This window comes from Maylandia zebra, linkage group LG5 (assembly GCF_041146795.1).
Source record: "Maylandia zebra isolate NMK-2024a linkage group LG5, Mzebra_GT3a, whole genome shotgun sequence".
NCBI classification, from domain to species: domain Eukaryota; kingdom Metazoa; phylum Chordata; class Actinopteri; order Cichliformes; family Cichlidae; genus Maylandia; species Maylandia zebra.
This window is the reverse complement of record NC_135171.1, coordinates 21,985,484-22,005,510: the sequence shown is the minus strand read 5'-3', so window position 1 is coordinate 22,005,510 and position 20,027 is coordinate 21,985,484. Positions and strand designations below refer to the sequence as shown.

The following is a 20,027-nucleotide window of genomic DNA, read 5'->3' as shown; positions in this document are numbered from 1 at the left end:
AAAGGCTAAAACTGTGATTAATTTTATAAACGTGTGAATAAGATAATCTTTTAAAAATCTGGCTCCAGAAATGTGTTTGTGTGTGTTTTTTTTTCATTCTGATATTTCACTGTTTTGCATTGGACAGAATGATGTTTGTGCACGTTTAGATGCTTCTTCTTTTGCAAATTTGAATATAGTCCATATATGAAGACAGACAGTGCATTTAACTTTTAACATGAGAATTTTTAAAATATTTAGGGTCCTTGACAGGGTCTTTTGGGGGTAAAACATAGATTAAAATTGAGACTTTGTGCAAAACAGTGTTGGTCTTAAAGTTCTGTAAAAATCTCTGTAGCTGACTTTTAAGATTTAACTAAATAGTTTTGGCTTGCTGCCTTTATTCAACCTCAATTTAAGAAGAGAGAACCTGCTTTCCCTGCCAGCTGGCGCTCTGTGCAGTAACTTATAATTAAGCAGTGATAGCATGAATCACAACAGTTAAAGTTTAACAGTTAAAGACAAATAGCTTTGTGAATAATCTATATGGTGCTAAATACTGAGACCTTTTTTCTTTCTTTTTGTTGTCAGGATAACAGCAAATATTCCAAAAGTATAAAAAGTAAAAGTTGAACAGCTCATTTTGACCTGCTGCCAACTATTTGTGATTCCATCTACAGTATATCATAATAATGTTTTCTCCATGTGAGGAGAACGTTAGAAAAATGCTCTGACCACAGGGCAGATAAAAAAAAAACAAACATAATATTACAGATTACAGCTTCATAATATCAGAAAACATTGCACCAAAGATAATCCTTAAACACACATAAGCAGTAATTCAGTTCTCTGAAAAGAACATCTCAAAATTACAGACTGAACTAGAAACAGAGTAAAATAGCTGGTAATGGGTTTAATCTGTAACACAGTTCCTGAAAATCTGAATTGGAGACTCTTACAGGCACTCAGTACATCATGTCATCTTACTAATATAGGGATATATTTTCCACTTGGCGGAGCATCCAGTGATTAAACATCCTCAGTTTCCAAGCCCATAAGAATGTCTCTATAGAGTGCTGAAAATTGACTGGATGGCCATATGGCTAAACTGCACTAATCAGACTTTTAGTCTCTTCTACATGGTTCCATATCTGTTTGTGTTATTTGTCCTTTTCTGCTTCTTTTTTGAGCATTTATCACACAGCAGTTTAGATTTACATATTTTGAAATTGGTCGGTGTACAGGGCCATGACAGTGATTTCTTCATTTGGTATAGATTTGCAAACTTAAAGCATGGTTCAGCCTTTTGAGATGTAATATTCAAAGAGATAAATGAATTTTGGCAAACACACACACACACACACACACAAACACACAGGGAGAGAGAGAGAACTGAAAACATTGTTTTAGCGTGAAGACTTTTGGCTGGGAAAAAGCAAAATAAAGCTGCATAATATTATCTATAACCAAATTAATTCAGTGAATCAGACCTAACATAACAAACTGAAATGTAGAAGCTTGTGTTGCCTTGACATTTACAATGTCAGTGACACAGATGACATTTTTGGCTGCCTTGCAGTCTAATAGGTGAAACATCGGTCACACAGGAAATAATGGATGGTGAAAAATTGTTCGTTATTTATATATATTATTTATAATAGAAGAAAAAATAAGATAGCAACGTATTACAGAGGCATGACCTTTTCCATGACACTTACTGTGATTAATGCTCAACATCTGTGTATATAAAGGTGGTCATTAAATCATTGAATATCTGCGATACAGCGGCTGTAAGAGTCCAGTAAGCTGTAAGAGTGCTGAATAATTAGTGAGTTTTTTCAATCATCACAAGGATTTCAGGTTAAACTGTGTTCATTGCTATTTGTTTGATATCCTTGCATTTAAGGCTGAAATCCCAAAATAATCCACTTCAAATCCAAAAAAGTTGCCCCATGATCAGAATTTTGATGTAGACTCTGTAGTATTCTTTCCACTTCCACTGACTTTATCTATATAAGCTGGAGCCATCTGATAAATAACAGCAGGGAACCATTACAAGAGAATTTAATCAAACTGCAATGATTACAAAACAGACACCGGTTTATAATGGCAGCTATTTTACACAAGGATAGTTGAAACTGTCCTTTCAGACTTGAGCTTCAGATTTAAGAGCAACATGTATGCATGTTCTGGGAACAATTAAGCCCAAAGTGCAGCATTACAAAGGTCTTAGTGCCTTGTTAAGGATACATGATCAATGACATTGGGGCTTGGAATGGCCACAAGCTACAAACTGCCAGCTGGCATTTCAAATCCAGCCCTGTGTTGTATTGATCAAATTGGAAATATCTCTTTATCGAGGCAGTGGCTTTACTTCCAAGGTCAGCATCTTATCTCATGACTTATTAGTGAAAAGCATTTACTTTGTGTTTGTCTGTTCTGCAGATACCAGTTTGTATTATTTTGAAGCTAAAGCTGCCTGACACGGCTAATTTCATTTTGTCTGCTGGTACAGTACACCCATAAGAGGCAAAGTAAAATACAGTCAGAGTGAAATGTCAGAGTTGGAAGATGTTTTCTGCTTAACTTTTTGTTAACCATGGTGGAGTTAATGGCACTGTCACCTCACAGCGAGAAGGTCCTGTATTTGAATTTTGGACCTTTCTGTGTGGAGTTTATATATTCTCACTGTGTCTGCATGGGTACTCCTCAGGGATTCCTCCCACAGTGCAAAGACTTGCATGGGTTCAGGTTAAATGGTGATTTTGATTTGACTTTATGTGTGAACTATTGTCTGTTTCTGTGTGGTGGCCCTGCGAGAGAGAGGCGACCTGTCCAGGGTATACCTTGTCTCTTGCTCTGTGGATTCTTTAAACATCATGACTTAAAGAAAAACGTTAACCAAACCTTCACGATTCAGTCTAAGTGCATTCAGTCAAGTGTATAAAACACAGCAAAGATGCAAAGATTTACAGCAGCTGTTAAATGATACAAGAGCTGGATTGTTTGAGATTCTGAGAAAAGACAATGGAGTAAAAGTAAAATGTCTTTTATCAGGTGCTCACAGGTTCTTGCACTAACATTAAGTACAAATAGTTTAACTAATTGGTTTTTGTTTCTTGCTTTATTTTTTGGTTGCTTTTCTTTCTTTTTAAAACACTACATAAAATTTTTAAATATTTAAAAAAAGAGTTTGACTTAAAAATAATGAATTTACTGCAATTCATTTATTAATGACTTTTATTTATTTTTATTTTTTTCCCATAAAAAACTACATCAACTGCAAGCTTTAGAAACAGTCAAGTGATCTTTTTTTTAATTAATTTTGTAAGGCTTCACTAGTGAGGTCATTTCCTCTTAAATATGGAGGTCTGCCCACTTGTCTGCAGTTGTTTGATTTTGAAAAGTGAGAGGGTGGGATTCATTGAAAACCTACAAACACCGGTGTTGTGACAGGTCCATTAGGTGGTTCTGTATTTATCACTCGTTACCAGCATCGTTTGTATTGCAATAAGCATTCAAATTTTCTTTAGCTTTCTATTTTTTCCTAAGCTCTTTTAGTGAAATGTCAGCAAAGCAATTCTCATTCAGCTGGCTAACAGCTAATAAGTTAGCTGAGTTCATCACAGTAGCTGAGACAGCCTGCTAAGTTCCCCCCCTTTTTTGATAAATGTTCTCTATTGTATACAAGTATTATGTAAAATTCTTTCAAATTTAAGGGGATGGAGTTAATAAGATAAGATAACCTTTGTTAGGAAATTTGTTTTGTTACAGCAGAAAGTGAACAGTGCAAAGTTACAGTAGCAAAATAGGATAAGATAATAAGAATACGAATAAGATACTGTACACAATAGAATAAAATACTATATACAACAGAATAAAATACAACATTGTCAGAAAAAGAGAATTGCACTTAGTGTTATTGCACATGTGTGGATGTGTGTCTTAATGAAGATTTACCCTCTGATGAAAACCTTTTTCATCAGGAATATGTTGCTGCACGTCTGCCTTTTAAAAGTTCTTGTTTCAGTCTTTTGCAACAACAGCTAATGTTACAAGAAACCAAATGTGCTACCCACTTCACTCACTTTAATAAACAACACAGGTTCCTGTTCTCACAGCAGAGCCTGGTGTTGGGCAAGCATTTCGAGCATGCCCAACACGTTCTACGCCAAGCTTCACAGCCGTCTTATTCAGCCAATACCTATTTTCAAATAGAAGATTTCCAATACAGTTAATACAGCAAAGGTTTCGGCTGAAATTTAAAACTTTCACAATGGAAAGAGATTTAACCCAAACCTCAAACTGAGATTTTGAATTCTAGCATTTGCCCACTTTGTTTTCAGTTTTTGTTTTCCTCTTTTTCTTCTCCTGCCTTTTCTACTGTTTACAGCTCAAGCTTCAACATCCCTTGTCCACTATATCTGCTATCCCACCTCTGCACATATCCAAACCATCTCAGCTTTCCCTCTCTATTTGTCACTTGGGTTTGGTGGCCTCAGAACTGATTACTATGAAGAACATAGATCATCTGTTTTTACCGATCCACATGTAATTTGTTCTCAAAACGACCACAAAAATATAGAGTTGTAGCTAAAATATTACATAACTTTCAAACATAACTCCTACACACCAAAAGTTTCTGGGTGACGCTTAAAGACATAAAAATATTATGACGATTTGCAGAATCATCTGGGTCACTGCTAGTGATCATGAATTGGAGAGATGATTTGTCACAAAATCATCTTGTGAAATAGTTGATTAATTTTCGATCACAAGCTTACATTCATTCAGGACGAGCCTGTTGAGCCACCTCTTTTTTGTTATAGTAATCCATGACAACGACCTAGTCTGTTACAACTTTATGGAGGTCTCCCAAGAACTGCTGATGAACTTCTTCATAATGATTGGAGTGATCTTTACACTATATCTACCACTACAATTATTACCAAGGGACTGAATAACACTGTATTCAATCAGAGTACAGTAGTCTGGAAGCTGGTAAACTGTTCCCCAACTTAGAGACTTAAGTGTGCAGATCACTGTATCCAAGCATAGTGTCTTGTTTTGTTTTTTGGTGGAGTTATTTTCATTGTTTTGTTGCAATCACTGGACTACAATAGAATTCTAATAGTCACTGTTTTGAATATGAAGGTTAACCAAGCAGGTATTAACAAATCACAGAACCAGGACAGTGGTATATGTACATTTTAGAGTTTCAACAGTTTACAGTGTAATGAATCAAATCTGTTACTCAGATATTCAAAAGTACACGCCATGTCTTTAGCACTTAAAAGTCTTTTTAAAATGATTTATTTTAATATTTCTTAAATATAGTTTACTATAGAAATAGTTTTGTGTGATTTGTTTTTGAGTTTTCAATGTTGATGTTTGACTATTGTTTAATTAAAAAAAGATAATGAAAGTGAACAATAAATACGCAGTTTTCATAACTCAAAAAATGACTTGTACTCATTTCTTTTAAGTTATGCCACATTATTCACATTAGATGTCACAATCAGCGGGGTCGACTGTGTGTAGAGTGAAAGGTGGACCCAAATGCAGACGAAACAAAACATGACTTGAATAACCAAACACGAGCCGTTGATTAAGGCTGGCAAATTAACTGCAGGCAAAAGGCAAGGCTAACAATAAACTAAACTGGGTGAGCTAAATTAAATAAAAACCTACAACAGGAACATGGACCTGATATAAGAAAACTTGACATGACCACTTGGCCTAGAAACAACGCAGACGATCTGACAATAACACACTGAAAACAGAGGACTTAAATACACAGGAGGTGATTAGGGGAAGTGGGAACACATGGGGGAACAGCTGACTGACATGAGGCTAATGACAGGACAGGGGAAGTCAAACTAAATACAATGAGCAAAGAACACATCACTCCTTCAAAATAAAACAGGAAACATGAGACGCAGACATGACAATACAAGCTTGATAACATAAGACACGCAGCATGAAACACAAAGGGTGAGGGAAACTTAAATACAGGGGAAGAAAACACAAGGAGTCTAATAACCAAATGAACTAATCTAATGAACTTAAACATAAACAACATCCAAATAAACTAAAACTTAAAACGCGGGTCAACAGACCCAGGAACATGACATTAGAGACATAAATCAAGACTTTAAGTTGTATTTAATAAATATTTGTGAATATAATTATTAAACATTTTACTTTTAGTCAAACGTAATTCAAATGTTGGAGTTCTTATAAGCTTCAACTTTTAAGTTCATAAACTTAATAACCTTAGGGCAATCGATTGCCTTAATTTATTGAAGTTCTGCTAACTTCTTTGGGTTTACACTGTACATTACATGGGTTATTGTGGATCTCTGGTAAGCACTTACTAGTCTAAAGTTCAATAAGGGAGATGGTTTTCATTGTCTGCATTTAAGGCCTCTGAAAAATCTGCTGAGCATTCTCCACTGTAAGAACAAGATTGATTAACTTATTTCTTTCCCATCAATGTCCTGAAAACAACTGCCAAAGGCATGAATAACTATTATAATAAAGCATGAGTCAAGCTAAGAACTGGCTGTACCATTTTTTTCATGCTACACTTGTCATCCAGAATCACTTGTGTTAGTGTCATCTAAAAACACGAGGCTGTCATGGTGTGGACACCACAAAAGAAGAGCCTGTCCTTTTACATCCACCACAAGAAGGTCATTTATTTTGTAATAGTCATTTTCCACTCTCAGATTCCCTGGTTGGAGTTAGCAGTGGCTGTCTTCCCTATTAGCTCCCTCCACTGGAGCCAGAAAAACACAATCTTTATGACTTTTGGATCTTTCAGTGTCCACGGATTTTTTTTTTGTATAAAATTTCTCATGTATTTCATGTTTAATCCATAATATAAATTAAACTGATTTATTCCAGTGGTAACTTTGTTCATGTCACAAATTACACATCAAATGTGCTGTATATTACTAAGAGGTATTTTATGTTATTGCATAATAGCAACAGATGTGCAGCACAGCCTCATTGATATATACATATAGTCATTATAGTCAAAGTGGCTATCACAGGACTGTTAAGTACAACAGCAACACACATACCATTTCCTGATACGGAGAGTCTAACAATCTACTGAATGTGAAAGTGAGTGAGCATTACACAATGTGTGTGTAGGTTCTCTGTGATCCAGGTCATGGTAGTTTAAGGAGCTTAGAATGAAAGTGACTGGACTTCTTTAAGGTTTGAGGAGGTGATTCACCTCTCATTCAATGTGAGGTGAAACATCCAGTATTTTACATAATATACCGGTGAGCATCATTTTTGTTTTATAAGGGGGGCCTGCTGCACGTGTCTCTCAGTGCCATCAGCTAAGACCCCCCTATGCACGGCCTGCTCCCAGAACACACCATCCTCCCCCACCACTTCTGTCGGTTGAAGAGAGATGGCCAAGGAGAGAAAGAAGACAGCAATTGATTGCCCAGAATAAAGCTGTTCCTGCTGGTGAAGACCAGATCCTGGCTCTGGGGTTGGGAGGTGGAAACGAGACGAGGGCTCGGGGGTTGGTGTCTGCAGGGGCTGGAATTGCTAAGAGGTTGCTAGAATGGGGATATGCTGGATTTGCATCTGGCCCTGGCTCTGCTGCTTCGATGAGTACAACTGAAAGGGCTGGATTTTTGCATCTTAGTCCTGCAAAGTCCTGATAAACCGAATAACTAAAGCTGGTTAAAATTGTTAGTACATGTGTATTGTATATTATTAGTATGCTAAATTATACTGTAGCTTGATATTAACGTATTAAACTCAGTAGAAACGGGAAGTTATATATAAAATCATATAACAAAGTACATCAGGAAAAGAGACAGACAAAAGCTGCTGTCCATCATATATTGTAATTATTCTGGAAAAAGTTGTTACCACTGTCAAACTTTAACTGAAAAAAAGCCTTGTTTTGTTATTTTGTTGCTATTTTCTATGATTCGTCAAGCAGTAAAACATTGTGTATAAAATGCAGGTATATCAAATCTGATATTCTTGAATCTGCACCCGTAGAAAGATACGAGGCAGCACAAGTACTGCTATGCCTTTAAGTCCAAACAATAAAGACAGCCTCTTAAATAAAACTGAAACAATGTAACCCGGACTCTGACCGAGTGACGAGCACAGCTACAATCTTTACATATTTGTGGCTCAGCGGAAGTTGTCAAATGACGTCAGACGTATCCCGTTCTGTGAGCGGGACTCTCACAGCTGAGCGCCGAATAAAAAAAAGTGCTGAGGCTAACTTTGTCAAGAATCTGCGCGTTATTTCGGAGAAAATGGCCTTCGAGACGGAAGCGGATCTACCACCTAGTCTCGCATGTCTGAAAGTAGGTTGTAGCTATGTTTGATTTCAAATGTTTTGTTGACATGCTGGCTGTTAGCACCCAGCTAACTGAAAACCCCAGCAGTAACACTTACATCACATTCGTTCAATCTTTATAACTCACTTGAGTATCTGACGTGCTTACAGTTAGTGATGAAACGTTTGCTAACCTTGTAAATACAGTGCAACAATGACATAAGTCGATCTAATTTGACTACCGCTGAGACTTTCTAATTTTGACCTCTACTTGTTCTAATAGTGCTTTGGAAAGTGAGTAGTTGGTGCAAACATACTGTTTTGTTGTGGGTTGTAGTTTAGGACGTCGTCTAATAATCAGAAGGTTGGTAGTTTGATCCCTGTCTCTTATAGTCTGCATGGGCAAGATACTAACCCCAAGTTGATCGCCGATGTAACCATTGGTGTGTGAATGTTGGATAGAAGGCATTTACAGTAGAACAGTGCTGTATAAAATTATAATTATAATTTTTCATAGATTCAGCTTAAGAAATGGGAGCAAATTTTGACCTTATTCAGCCAGCTGCTAACATTGTGGCTAAATATGCAATTTAAATTTGGTTCTGTGGTAATTTATCTGTCAATTTGCAGAAACAACACTGTTTTATCCCTTGAATTATGTGGGGTTTTTATGCTTGGTTTATTTATAGGTCAGTATTAAGTGGCTTAAAAATCAAGAAGAAAAGTAAAACATTCCTCTGAAAATGGTCAGGTACAAGGAGGGTGCTGAAAATGAGAGAAAAAGCTGTCAGTGACCAGAGAAAAATTTGAAAGCCCTTTTTTTTTTTTTTTTAATTACACGAAAGCTTGGCTCCATGGAAGCAAAAAATAAAGACATGAGGGATGACTCAGAATGTGTGCACAGTATTGTCTGCGGTCAGAAAAGAAAGGACAACTTGTATTCTTGAATGCTATGCAAACATCACATTAAAAAAAAATTGTGGAACCTTGAACATTCTTACAAGAGAACATTCAGCTTGAGACAGGAGGGTTAGATAGTTTCCTGTTATTTAGTTGGATAGACTGGTTTTAGGAAATGATATCCTTTGTATGGAAATGTATGGGCAATCCTTTGATAAACGAGGACATTCACCAACTCTAGCGTACTACATTTACTGGTGGTGGTCAGAGGGCCCGGTGGCGCCAGTGTCCGGCAGCCTCGCCTCTGTCAGTGCGCCCCAGGGCAACTGTGGCTACAATGTAGCTTGCCATCGCCAGTGTGTGAATGTGTGTGTGAATGGGTGAATGACTGAATGTAGTGTGAAGCGCTTTGGGGTCCTTAGGGACTAGAAAAGCGCTATACAAATGCAGGCCATTTACCATTTATTTATCATTCAGTGAGTAACATCTTCATCTGTCAACTTTTGTATTTTCATCCTATGTCTTGACGCATTCTCAATCATCCAGGTAAGTAAATCTCCAGAAGTCGATTCTGTTCACTAAAAGAACAATGGGCTGGGAGGTCAGTTCCTTAGTCTTAATTATGCAAATTCTCATGACCATTGATCAACAGCACAGTGGGTTTCACTGATCAAAGCCCATTGTTCCTTCAGTGGGCTGGTTTCAGTCATTATGCAAATGTACTGTTTATAAGATTGGGGAAACCTGCAATCAGCTCAGACTGAAGAAGTCACTTGGATGAGTGATGAAACATTTCTTCCACAAAATGCTACGTCCAGATGAACACAATCAACTTTTGGATATTTTCATCCTAAAATAATGTATGATTAAAAGTGCAAAGGTTCATGCACAGATGCTTTGAGCCAGCCATACTTTTAGTAGGTAAAATATATTGTTGTTGTTGTTATTATTGCAGGTACTTGTTGATTTTCAGCTCTTTTTTTTTTTCCTCTCTCCCATCTACAGAATGTCGATGCGCTGCTTCGGTGTCCTATTTGCTTCGACTTTCTCAATATTTCAATGATGACAAAATGCTCACACAATTGTAAGTAATAGCAGTGCAAAAAAAAATTGTTGATGATAAAAAAAAAAGTAATAGCAGTGCAGATGCAGTCATAAAAGAAGTTTATGCAAATAAAAGGAAGAACACTGAGTGGTTGTTTGAAACGAGCAATCAGCTGTCCTTTGTCTGGTTTATGAACTATATCCCACACATTGCAGAGGCAGATCACGAAATATATTTACATAAATTATTTTTGATCGTCTACCATAACGCAACATTAACAGGCACACATTAAATTTCTATTGTTTTGTTTTTAACGATTTAAAATGGTTTACTGTAGAGCTGCAGACATAATATTATTTTTCTCATCTTCTCCTAAAACTTCACCCTCTCTCTGTCACTCTTCAAATTTCACAATTTGCTAAATTAAAAACTGTCACACACGTCAAATAGCGATGTGATAAAATGTCAACAGGCTGACACAGCTTTGTGTTTGCATTTTATTTTGCAGTTTGTTCTTTGTGCATCCGGAAATTTCTTTCTTACAAGCTCCAGTGTCCAGTTTGCAATACAGTAAGTATGACCATGACTTGTAATGGAATTACATAATAATTAAGGACATCACCTAAAGAGACTTAATCGATATCAGTAAATATTGGTTAAATTATTTAAGTAATTCACTGAAGAACATCACTTAAACATTGTCTTGCTCAACTTTAATTGTAAATATCACTGGATTTTGGACCCTACAGGCAGAATTTCTTCATATCTTGCTCCTTTTTCTTTTAGCAAATGACAGAAGCAGACCTGAGGAACAACCGTCTGTTGGATGACTTGGTCACAAACTTTCAATCTGCAAGGTAATGTACAGCTCATGACAAGTAGCAAGTGAACTGTCTTGTATCTGAAATGAAGAAGAGCTTTTTATGCATTTAGATCTTAGTGCACACTGAATCACCACTAGTGGGGTCCACAACAATATTACAATATTAAGTTAAAGGACAGAAAAAAAAATACTTGCAGCTGTATTGCATGATTTGGTACACATATAGAATAAGTGTGTATGCAAACTATATACTTACCGGCCACTTCAGTAGTTATACATTATCGGGTTTAACCCCAGTTTACCTTCAGAACTGCCTTAAGTCTTCATGGCACTGATTCAGCGAGGTGCTACGAACATTTTTGTCCGTACTGATATGAATCACACACTTGCTGCTGATTTGTCAGCTGCACATCCAAAAGGTGCTCTCTTGGATTGAGATGTGGTGACTGTGGAGGTCATTTGAGTACAGTGAATTCATTGTCATATTCAAGAAACCAGTTTGAGATGATCTGAGCTTTGTGAGTTGGTGCATTATCATGCTGGAAGCAGCCACCAGAAGATAAGTACGCCGTGGTCTTAGATAAATCATCTTTTTGACTCCTCCAAGCTATATAGAATGTCACAGCCAGACTCCTTACACATTCTTGTAAGGAGGCTCACATTACTTTTTAGGTTGGCTCCCAGTAAATTGCAGGACTCGATTTAAAAGTTTTGTACTCACAGACTGAGCACTTAACAGCCAGACTCCAGACTATTTATCCCAGCTTGTTACTAAACACACTGCTGCTTGTGGTCTTCGATCACAGGATCTCAGAATTTGTTAGCGGTTCCTCGTACAGGATGAAAGACTAGGGGGGACAGAGCCTTCAGTCTGTGGCACCAAGGCTTTGGATCAGCCTCCCACTCCAACTTCTGACTGTGGACTATTTTAAGAAGCAGCTAAATACCTTTTTGTTTAACTTGACTTTCTGTTGAGATGTTTTCAAACTACATGTTTTACTTTGTTCTGCATCTATTGCCATTAACTGCACTTTTATTTTATTGTGCAGTGCTTTATGACTGCCTATCTATGAAAGGTGCTTTATAAATAAACTAGCATACTGTGGTCGTCAAGGGGCACAATAAACGACAATACTCGGGTATCCTGTGGAGATTAAATGATGGTCAGGGGGCCAGAAGTGTTCCAAGAAAATATTTCCCCACATCATTACACCACCACCACCAGCAGCAGCAGCCTGAACTGTTGACACAAGACAAAGTGGATCGATGCTTTCATGTTGTTTATACCAAATTCTGACCCTACCATCTGAATGTTGCAGCAAAAAGCGAGACTCATGAGACTAGGTGATGTTTTTCCAGTCTTCTGTGGTTCAATTTTAGTGAGCTTGTGTGAATCCTCAGGTTCCTGTTCTTGGCTGACCTATTCTCCTCTGACCTCTAGCATCAACAACCAACAGCATTCTAATTTCCTTTATTGTCATTCAGTTAATACATCACAGATGTACACAGTTCAAAAAGAAAACAGTCTCTCGCTGGATATTTTCTCTTTCTCAAACATTCTCTGGAAACCCTAGAGATGTTTTTGTGGGAAACTCCCAGAAGATCAGCAGTTTCTGGAATTTTTCAGACCTGACGCAAACAACCGTGCCATGTTCAGTGTCACTTAGCGGTTGCTCTTGATGTATATCTGGTCAGACATTGAGTTGCTGCCTGGTGATTGGCTGATCACATATCTGTTAGCGAATAGTTGTGCCTAATAAAGTGGACTGTGAGTAAGCTTCTCATCTAAGCATCATTAATGAAATATTTCTTTCTGGCATTTTGCACATCAGACTTGTTGGGACACAATGATTTAATATAATCCATTTTGCTGCAGCTAGCCAAAGTGGTTTTTAAAAAATTCTTCATCCTGCAGAGGCAGGCTAAATGAGTAATAAAAATGGCAAATCAGATTTCCTCTGCAATCCACGTAAACCTCTTTACCATGAGCACAGGTGCTCTGAGCATCTCTTCAATTTGTATTTCATGATTGTAAGACCCGAAGGGGTAAAAAAAAGATCACTGCAGGGATTTCAGGGGATCCCATTGTTATTGGCAAGATTACATTATGCCCACTAAGAAAACTATTTCACTTTTTCTTCTGTACAGTATTGAAAAAACAGCCTGATTGCCTCCTAGTAATCTGCTTCTTATTCACAGATTTTCTGTAAATCAAATGGGGATTTTGTTTTCATCAGCTGAGGTCACTCAGAGTTCTCACTGCATTGCACTTACCTGTGTGCTGTGTAGCTCTGGGGCTGATACGTTTTCATTACAACAGGACGCAGAGATGAGGTGCAGAGTCCAGAGCTGGGCTATTGGAAATTTCAAGGTACAATTTAGGTTGCATGTTATCCTCAATCTTCTGCTCTAGTGACACAGTTCACACAAGTGAAAACCTTTCCCTTAAAATAGATTGTAAAAACAGATTGTTCTGTAGTTAATAACACTGGCCACATGCTTGCAGTCACAGGCTGTTGGTCTGTGTTTCTGTTGTGGAACAGTTGTTTATAGGGAGGTGTAATTATTGTAAATTATTTACAATGTCATGGTACAACAGGTCACTCCAAACTCTAATTATTTATTCCTTCAGGTTGGCACAGGGGTTATAAATCACACAAGCTCCCCTGGTGATGCTAAACTTATGTAAAAAGGGTTTAACTGTATTATTATTATTATTATTATTATTGTACATAGCTCTGGAGAAGCTTACATTTTCACTCCTCAGTAATAAAAGGCTAATGGTTATTGTCGTCAGTGTCGACATAACTCGAGAATGTGGTGACGTAGGATTTTGAAGTTTATACGACAGGCTTAATTGCCTTGAGGCTTAATTAGTACCAAGTGTGTCAAGAAAATATCTGCCATGGCATCACAAAACCAGTAACATGAACCGTTGACACAGTGCAGGATTGATCCGTGCTTTCATGTTGTTCAATCTAAATTCTGACCCTGCCATCCACATCTCACAGCAGAAATTAAGACTCATCAGACCAGGCTAGTAACAGGCAACAATTTTCCAGTTTTCTATTAGTAATGAGAGGTTATTTGAGTTACTGTTGCCTTTCTATCAACCCCTTATCTGACCTCTGACGTCAACAAGGCACTTTTGCCCAGAGAGCTGCTGCTCACTGGATATTTTCTCCTTTTTCTTTTTTGGTACGTTCTCCATAAACCAGAGATGACTGTGTGGGAAAATCCCAGTAAATCAGCAGTTTCTAAAATACTGAGGCCATCCCATTGGGCACCAACCATCTTGTCACGCCTAACATCACTGCAGTAACATTTCTTCCCCATTCTTATGCTCAGTTTGAACTTCAGCAGGTCATCTTGCCCATGAATACATGCCTAATTGCATTGATTTGCTCCCGGGTCATTGGCTGGTTAGATATTTGCAAAATGTAATTTAGTCATGTTTTGTGCCACCGTGTGTTGTATGTTAGCTGAACACCATTCTTCTGTGTTTTGATGATCTGCTGACTGGAAGAACCATAGCATATGATTATGTTTCAACCATTTAAGCCTGTGGATGGGATATTGTTATCCTGTAATGACAAGGATAAAAGCAAAGCCCCTCAGACTGACTTTGTATTGATTTGCAGTGAAACTTCCCTCTAGGGGACAAATGGACAGAGAGTAAATTGTCCCAAAAAGCATAGAACAAAGCCCCCTCACCCCTTCTCTGTACTTGAAAAAGATTCAAGTTTGTCATCTGCCAAACTCGTCACATTCATACCAGCAAAAACTACATCTGTGAAATGCTTTTCTCTTTTGCTTTCGTTTCCATTTCTTCTGTTAAAATGCACACGTCAGAACCTCCCCGCCAGCAACTCTGTATTCACAAACCTTAAAAAAAAGATCTGGTCCAGGTTTACCGATTAATACTAATCCTCCTAAACCACTTTTTTTATGGATGGTGGCTGAGGTTGACTCCTTCTGGAACATTTCATATCTATAGTCCATATGTGTCACTGAGGTAGTAACGCATTACAATCTCCATCCCGGGAATAGTGTAAGAGTGGGGCTCCAGACAGCAGCATTTCTAGTTTGCGTGAAAGTAGGGAACATTTTGAGAAAACGCTTCTGGCCGGAGTTCATAAACTCTTGTTCACTGAGAGTGACGCCATCCTGTCATTCTTTTCTAAAGAAATAATAATCCAAATGTAGAACAGAAAACATCTCTCAAAGGATATATATGTTCCTTTGTATTATAGATAGTCATCTATTAACAGATCATTTTGATGATCCATATTTTGGGGAATCTTGTAGCAACTCCTAAAGATTAGTTGAAAATAAGCCTGCGAGCCTAAATAGAGCTCTCCCCCCCCGCTCCCTCTGCCTAAAGTCATTAGAATTGTTTCTCCAATATCTGGGCTGATGCCAATGCTGAATGCTGTTATCAGTCAGTCTACCACAATGTTTGTCCCTTCCATCAATCACATCTCTGTTATCAACAGTCTGAAAGGTCTCCCTTCAAACTGTAGCCCTTCTGATTGTCATCACAGTTACGAATGAGTGGATTAGGCAGCAGCCTTTTCCTTCTCTTTTTAATTTCCTGTTGTCTAACACTGAGCATCTGAGAAATTGGATTCGTTGGTTTTGACTCTGTCAAAATGTTGTTTTGTGTAAAGATAGACTTGTTTCAACTGGATTATTTGCTTTGAAATGACAGCATTGCAAAGCATTTAGGGAATAATTATTTAAACATCTGCTTATGCGGTTGGTAGATTCTCTGGTCCAGCATGTGTTTGGGGGTAACTTCCTTCATTCGGATTTATCACTGTGAAATCAGTGCTTTGGGTTGCTGTTATCTGATGGCTCTAATTTACTTCTATTAGAGGCCTTTTCCCCCTCTAGCACACCATTAGCTGTAATCTCAGTGCTGCATATTTACACTGGTACAGTAACCAGTTACCTTGCAGCCTCTTGTCTCATTTGTGTATTTGCACATTAGGATAAGAGATAAATTGCTAACAAAATATGTTTGATCACAATCATAACATGCCCTTTTCTATTATAAATGCAACATGGTTTGGATTTAGTGTTGAGAGACCATTTGTGAGGCTGAACCATCGCATTATGAAATTGTGTTTCATACACAACCCACATCATTTAGATGCGGGTTGTGTATTTTGTTGTATCACAGCTTCTTACAAAATAAAAATACTCTAAAATACTGACACTAATAACAGTTTTTGCAGTTTTGAAACTTTCTGGGTATAAGATATGAGCTGTTCTGATGTTCAGGGTCTCATTTGCTTTAGGTTTCATTTCACAATGTGTCGATGGTGTTTTAGCACCCAGACTTTTCTGCTATAGAGCCCTCCTATTGTAAAAATGCATTTTTTTTCTTACACCATTCATTAGTTTTTCTTTACGTTCCCTGAGGTCTACTGATATCCACACACAAAATCCTATTAATGAAATGATTCTGACTGCTGCAGGGCTGCTTTTTTAAAGTCTTGGCACAATTACCGTGTGTATTGTCCCTGAGTAACAGCGACGGCGACTTTATAAAATCTGGTCCAAAGGCTTTGTGTGGAATTCCTCTGATCTCCTGCTCTGTATCTATGGTTTAAGGTCTCTAACACCCAGCTTTAAAAAGTGCTGTAGAAGCTATACCTGCCCTTTAAAACCCAGTTCTAATTATAAAACTTTAGCTCTCACATTGTAAAGAAAATCAATGGTGCAGCTATTTAAATTCAGTAAGTGTTGGGAATTTAAGTAGGTTGTATTGATCTTACAGATCAGTGGGATTGTAAATAAAATGCCCAAACTTTAGCTTCATTCCCTCATGATAACTAAATTCATCCTTTTCCACCTAATCAGAGATCAAAGCTGAAGCACAGCTTTTGAAGAGAAGCTAGAGAATATGGTTCATATAATAGGACCAGTTCATTCATTTCATTTACCTCATAGTAATTTTTTTAAAAATTATTTATTTACTATAAATTCCTATCTACTCATTGATTAAAAAAAACCAAACAAAGACGAATTCGTATACAACAGTATGGTACTGGGCTAATCAACTGAATGATGTTAGTGCACTGGAATAATTATTTTGGATGGTTGTAAATACAACACATATAAATCTTTTACATTTATTTAATATATTGGTCAGTAAATGAAATCTATAACTCTGTTTAAATTGCTCCATGTCTGTCCTAACATTTTAGGAAACTTTTAGTTTCTCCAACTAGATCAAATTTTATTAATAATATTAACTAATAAGAATGGAGAGAGGTGGTTTTATTGTAATGCCATAAGTCTCTGGGACACTGCGAGACCATGAGTGCAGGGGGTAACTGCCCTGACCACATCTCTGCGTTGGTAAGCTTAGGTGTGTTAATTGTGAGGCTCTGTATTAAAATTCATGAAAAGAGCTTTGGACATAACTCGATAGCCAGGTGGTTTAAGTGCATCACACATGGGGAAAAATGCCATTAGCACAAAGATGGTGGGTTTGTTCATTGGACATTTTCTATTCATTTTTGTCTATGTGTATGCAGCGTTACTGATGAATGTTATCGGGAGAGCATATTTGTTTAAGGTTGGGAGGAGTAGAACGTGTTTCCACATCACATGTGTGCAAAGCTAACTTGGCGTGTGCTTGCATCTGTGCGTGCACGTGCATGAACCTCCTCCTAATGTAGACAGAAAGCACAAATAAGTTCTTAAATATGGAAAGTGGAACATCGCACACCTCATTGGTTCCATTTTATTGTCAAGTAACAGCCCAGCTTCAATTTGTTTGCTTTCCACATTTCTGAGGCTGCAGCCAAAGTGTCTCCTTTTTCTGGCTCAGTAGAAAAGGAGCGAGATGATTAAGCAGGTGAAGAGAACATCACAGGGCTCACTTCAATGCCAACAACATTTATTCACACTTCCTATGTTGTCGTTTTTTTTCTTTTTTCAAACTGAATGTAATAAAAGAGCATGTAACTGTGTTGTATTTTCTTTTTCATTCATATGTGCCCTGTTTCTTTTCTCTTTTTCCAGGCAACAGTTGTTAAAAGCACAATTTGACTCTCCTCCAATATCTCCGAAGACTCCCGCTTCAGCCGTTAAATGCAAAACTCCGAAGGAGAGGGGCCAGAGGTGTAACAACTCTGTGCTGAGCCAATTTTTCCAAAAGAAGCCTAAAACACCTTCCAGCAAAGAAACCCAGTGCAATGGTTCCATCTCTGAGTGCGTTCAGGAGGGGAAAAGATGGACTGCAGGAATCCACAATGATACTGACCTACATTCAGGAAAAGCTGAGCTTTCAGTGGTTGTGAAAGAAGAACCCATAGATATGGACGATGCTTCTACTCAGGGTTCGACGTCACTCACGGCCTTTCCAAGTATTAGCGCTGAAAATGGGATGGCACATTCTTTAACACCTTCAAAAGACATTAAGCCCATAATCAAAGGTAAATCCAGTTTAACTGTAAACATACTGTGGCTGTTGCCCTTGAAATTATTGCTTTAAAAATGGGTAAAAGTGGCTTTTAAAGCATTTAGATGGCAATGAAAGGGCAATAAGATGGCATCAATCTGCTATTAGCTTGTGATTGACTCAAATTGGGAATTGCATGCTAACTGTTTATGATAAATGGGATTAATTGCGATAAACTGGGAAAAATCACAAATCTGTTAGTTGGAACAGCCTCATAGATTTAATACTGAAATTCCTCCACAAATAGATTTGTAGTTGCTGCAGGAGGTGGATTAACTGGAAAAACAAACCCAGTATAGCCACTTGGCAGCCTTATTTTTATATAGGAATACTAACATGAAGCAACCAGTTGAGTCAGCTTCCTGTCTTGGAAGAAGCTGTGCTCTTCAGCACTGTCTGACTCAGACTGATTGCAGAGTGTTTGACTGCACTCTGTGTTTATAAATGAGAACAATCACCTTGCACCCAGAAAGATTGCAAGAAGTTGTTGGTGTTGCAGATTCAAACTGGGCAACTGGTCACTGCAACTACTTGTAATTTATAACCAAATGTGGGAAAAAAACTGAAGTCAGTAGGCAAACACTGATTTTTTTTCCCCATTCTTTTTTCATTTTTGTCATCCTATTTCAGAGGTGGGAAGTAACTAAGTACAAATACTTCCTTACTGTACTTAAGTACTTGAGTAGCTTGAGTAGTTTTTTTTCCCCCTGACTCCTTTTTTTAACTTTTACTCCCTACATTTGTAAACAAATATCCATACTCTCTACTCCTTATTTTCAAAACAGGCTTGTTACTTTTGCTGTAACACATTTGAGGGGAGTTAATATTTCATGTCACTGCGAGCCTTCAAACATAAGAAGAGACGACATGTGCCAAAGTCAGGGGTTAAAAGCGGGATGGTGGGTTTATTATGTTTGTTTGGGGGATTGGGTGGATTTTGGGGGGGCTTTTTTATTTTTTTTATTTTTGACACCTGAACGACTGCAGGTGTCCATAAGTTGTGGTTGCGGTACTTCAGCATCTAAGTGGCCCTACATGTTTTTAAACCAGATATTAGGTCTGTACATGTGACGTTATGTTTTTTGATATTGTGAAACGTGCTGCAACTCAAACTGAGGCAGACTAACTACCTTATTTAAAGGCTGCATGGAAATCCTCTGCAGGTTAGTGCAGGATAAACAGGTTAGTTTGCTGCACTGTGATGGATCTAAAGTACAGAACAGTGTGTGACTGGTGCACAGTGAGATACATTGACTGAATTCCATCTTCATACCAACTTTGTACCATCTACAAAAAAGACAGCATAGAGTACAGTTTACTGTCAGTGTTTTCCATGACCTGTTGCTTTAATTGTCACTATTAGTTTAACTGGGTCACAATTAAAATTCACCTCCAGTGAATATAACATATTGATAACAAAACATACAGATGTGTCATTTCGGTTCAGGTCTTCATGTGCTTAATTTGAATTATGAAT

The 20,027-nt window shown here is 37.7% G+C and overlaps 1 protein-coding gene across 1 annotated transcript in view; it reads left to right on the top strand.

Annotated features, from left to right (window-relative positions):
• The first annotated feature begins 8,137 nt into the window (after positions 1 to 8,137).
• rad18 (RAD18 E3 ubiquitin protein ligase) overlaps positions 8,138 to 20,027 on the top strand; it is a 29,151-nt gene continuing 17,261 nt past the window's right edge. Inside the window, exons 1-5 of the mRNA XM_004544828.6 lie at positions 8,138 to 8,333; positions 10,211 to 10,289; positions 10,759 to 10,820; positions 11,037 to 11,107; positions 18,112 to 18,524. Of these exons, the coding sequence (XP_004544885.3) occupies positions 8,172 to 8,333; positions 10,211 to 10,289; positions 10,759 to 10,820; positions 11,037 to 11,107; positions 18,112 to 18,524 (787 nt within the window). The 5' untranslated portion in view covers positions 8,138 to 8,171. The remainder of the gene's footprint in view (positions 8,334 to 10,210; positions 10,290 to 10,758; positions 10,821 to 11,036; positions 11,108 to 18,111; positions 18,525 to 20,027) is intronic.